The sequence below is a fragment of the Procambarus clarkii genome, chromosome 75, assembly GCF_040958095.1.
Source record: "Procambarus clarkii isolate CNS0578487 chromosome 75, FALCON_Pclarkii_2.0, whole genome shotgun sequence".
Lineage (NCBI taxonomy): Eukaryota > Metazoa > Arthropoda > Malacostraca > Decapoda > Cambaridae > Procambarus > Procambarus clarkii.
Window position 1 is genome coordinate 26,822,390 of NC_091224.1, and position 4,010 is coordinate 26,826,399.

The 4,010-nt window shown below is 41.5% G+C and overlaps 1 protein-coding gene across 1 annotated transcript; it reads left to right on the plus strand.

Moving 5' to 3' along the window:
* LOC123771625 (tubulin alpha-3 chain-like) lies at positions 1-4,010 on the plus strand. Its single transcript, XM_045764226.2, has 3 exons — positions 1-156; positions 1,451-1,673; positions 2,726-4,010. The coding sequence occupies exons 1-3, from the start codon at positions 154-156 to the stop codon at positions 3,850-3,852; spliced, it is 1,353 nt and encodes a 450-aa protein (XP_045620182.1). The 5' UTR covers positions 1-153; the 3' UTR covers positions 3,853-4,010.

The following is a 4,010-nucleotide window of genomic DNA, read 5'->3' on the forward strand; positions in this document are numbered from 1 at the left end:
ATAATCTGAACTTTCCGTTCTTGGTGTGACGTCACACTCGACCCGAAGAGCAAAACTTGGCCCAATTATCAGTTGAGGAACCACGAGTGTGGCCAGCACCGGTCTCTGTGTAGCCTCCGCCTTCTCCATACTCTCTTATTTCACTCCAGCAGGATGGTGAGTCTTGTGTTAATGGTGTGATCGTATTGGGGCTTCTCTGGTGTCTCTGCTGTTGCTTGCTTTTTTTTTTCCTTTTTAAACTTATAATTTACTTGCTATTTTAGTTGAATATTCGGCTGAATGGGTTAGCTAGGTTTAAATTATAGTTAATGGGCTTTGACCTAATGAGGGGGTAATTAAGGAATTACTCTATAGGGGCACTAAAGTATGGAACAAATATTTATCCTTTGTAATCTTCATTAGAGCTTTACTAGGCTTTAGGTAACATTTTGTTTTTCTTGGATTTTAATTTTGACGCACTGGAAATTGTAGTCTTAAAGTTGATTTTCAAAACGCAATAGATATTTTGAGAATCTGTGAACAATCGCAAGTAATCGGCAAAGCTGAATTTGTGCCGATTAATAAAACTATAGTATGTTTTATGAAGCTTAATGGCAATTGAATGTAAAATTATATTTATCTCTGGAAACTATCTGGCTAATTTACTTGGCAAAAAAACTAATAGGCAGCTTCGTCCGGTAATGGTACTAGATTATTTGAACTCCCAACGTACAGTCGGACAATAATCGCAGCAATAGTCTAATCTAATAATGGAAGCTTATCTGAGCGAGAAGCCAAACAGAGTTCTAGACCCCAACCACACTACTTCTCAAACCACCTGGATAATTGTCTTGTGATGGTTAACCAATATGCTTTCAAACTAAGTGTAATTGTGAACTGAGAAGGGAGCTTTAGTTTTAATCGCAGACGTTAAAATATAATCCCTGTATTACAATCTTATAAGAACTATTATGAATACCCATGGCAAAGTAGCAAGACGCTCGCCTGGCGTTTCCCAAGCGCTTTAGCCTGGGTTCGTATCCTGGCCGGGGAGAATTGACTGGGTGCCAATCATTAACTGTAGCCTCTTGTGTGAACAGAAGCTACAGTTAAGGATTGGGACCCAAAGTCAATCCTCCCTGGCCAGGATACGAACCCAGGCCAAAACACTAGAGAATCGCCAGGCGAGTCTTAAGTCACGGACTGCTAATATTACTAACACTACTCTGCTAACATTACTTGGACTCGCATTCGAAAGTCCAGTTCGATAAAGCTCGTGGCGCTGTTTCCTAAAATAGGAAGAACCTATTCTGAATCATTGTAATAGTTCATTTACGATGTAATGCTATTGTGGATTGTCATGTGCTCAAAACTTATCACTTGTCTGCAAAGCCAAATGATCACTGTCAGAAGTCCAAATTCTTAATTTTGCAAGCCTAGGCTGCAAGATGATGCTAATCTCTGCCCGTAGCGTGAGTGCATCTCTATCCACGTGGGCCAGGCTGGGGTGCAGATGGGCAACTCTTGCTGGGAACTGTACTGCTTGGAGCACGGCATCCAGCCTGACGGACAGATGCCCTCTGACAAGGCTGCTGGCGGTACAGACGACTCCTTCAATACCTTCTTCAGTGAAATAGGCTCTGGCAAACATGTGCCTAGGGCAGTAATGGTTGACCTCGAACCTTCGGTAATTGGTGAGTATAAGATATAACTTAAGTTTTGTCCACAAACCTTGGATGAGATTTGTGGCAGTTCCTCCAGGACTGTAGCGCCTATGTTCTCTATCTTGAATGTTGCTGTTAATTTGCTAATGATAGTCTGGGTTTGTGCCGCCTTTCGATAATTACTATTGGTACTTTTTTAAATCTTATATTCGTGCACTGAAATGGGTAATGACCAATGGAGTAACTATCCTATTGTGAAAGTTATTTTTCCTCCTTAATGTCCGACACTTTAGCATCTGCCACTGTTAAAATAGTTTTGCTGGTGGCCCCGATAATGGTGAACCTAAATAACCTAAAGTGAGCTGCTTCCAGAAAACGGTAACGGTATAAAAATAGACTAGGTCTCAAATTGTTAAATGCCTAGCAAATTCGTTAATTTGCTGAACGTAGTCCTAAGAAATCTAAAATCCTGAAATTTCTGATAGTTTTGCTTTGACAAAATAGTGTTCACGGCTCGGCAGAGTACTGTATGTAATCCTGGTAAATGCCTTTTAACATTGACATGTAAAGATTCTTTTCATGCACTCGCTACAGTGAATAAGTGTAAAATACTTTAGTTATATTATAGGATTGTACTGTCCTTATCGTCCAGTAACTTCGCCTTATTCTCAGCCTTTAAGTTGCTTCTACACTCGGAAATTGACTAGAGCAGCTTTAACTTAAACCCTCTTTAAATGTTTAGTATTTAAAGATCATAAATTCTACTTTCCACTGCACTTCATGAATGTTCCACGATGTTACCTTTACTTCTCTATCTTTGTCCTCGTATGGCATCCTGAAGTGTCCAGGCGATCTTCAACCCGCATAACGTAAATGAATCTAAATAGTTTCTGGCTTGGTTTACTTGTGAATTACAAACTTAGATATTCCAAATAGTCGTATTGCATTGGCAGAATTGAATATTAGTGAACTGGCCTAGTCCCTTAAAAAGAGAATTTAAATTGTAGAAAGACTATTAAGTGATGCTTTAAAATAGTTGATACACTCCCGTCAGATTTACCATTAATTGTTTTCTGTTGCAGATGAAATCCGGGCGGGCAAGTACCGGCAGCTGTTCCACCCAGAACAACTCATCAACGGGAAGGAGGACGCGGCTAACAACTATGCTCGTGGTCGCTACACCATCGGAAAGGAGATTGTCGACATGGTCCTCGACCGGACCAGGAAGCTGGCAGACAACTGCACGGGTCTACAAGGCTTCCTAATCTTCCACTCGTTTGGTGGTGGGACTGGGTCAGGCTTCACGTCTCTTCTGATGGAACGACTTTCTGTTGACTATGGGAAGAAGAGCAAGTTAGAATTTGCCATATACCCGGCTCCACAAGTTGCCACGGCGGTTGTTGAACCATACAACTCTATATTGACCACCCATACTACTCTGGAACACTCGGACTGTGCCTTCATGGTCGACAATGAAGCGATCTATGACATCTGTCACAAGAATCTTGACATCGAGCGACCAACCTATTCGAACTTGAACAGGTTAATAGGCCAAATAGTTTCGTCAATTACGGCTTCTCTCCGCTTTGATGGTGCTCTAAACGTTGATCTTACAGAGTTCCAGACTAACCTGGTCCCTTACCCAAGGATACACTTCCCCTTGGTAACCTATGCACCAGTCATTTCTGCAGAAAAGGCTAACCATGAACAGTTATCCGTATCGGAAATCACTAATGCTTGCTTTGAACCTGCAAACCAGATGGTAAAATGTGACCCTCGTCATGGTAAATACATGGCGTGTTGTCTGCTCTACCGCGGGGATGTAGTGCCCAAGGATGTTAATGCAGCAATTGCAGTTATAAAGACAAAGCGAACTATTCAGTTCGTAGATTGGTGCCCAACTGGCTTCAAGGTTGGCATAAACTACCAGCCGCCTACCGTAGTTCCTGGTGGGGACTTGGCGAAAGTTTCTCGTGCAGTTTGCATGCTGTCAAACACCACGGCGATTGCAGAGGCTTGGGCACGCCTAAACCACAAGTTTGACCTCATGTATGCCAAGAGGGCCTTTGTACACTGGTATGTTGGCGAGGGCATGGAAGAGGGCGAGTTTACTGAAGCACGTGAAGATCTTGCTGCTCTAGAGAAAGATTATGAAGAGGTCGGTACAGACTCCACTGATGTAGAGGCTGAAGAAGGAAATGAGTACTAGTATTGTTCCAGTCTTTTCTAATTTATGTGTGAATCTTTGTAATCCTTATTTATTTAAAATTTGAAAGAAAGTATTGTTATAATAGGGTAGTTTCTTTCATAGCATGTGAAAGAAATATAAATTTCTTTTGTAAATAAAAGTGCTACTGTTTAAGTTTG

Excerpts from the sequence above, each read along its gene's own strand:
- LOC123771625 (XM_045764226.2), top strand. Across the intron at positions 1,674-2,725 it reads CCTCGAACCTTCGGTAATTG|ATGAAATCCGGGCGGGCAAG; the intron begins GTGAGTATAAGA and ends TTTCTGTTGCAG.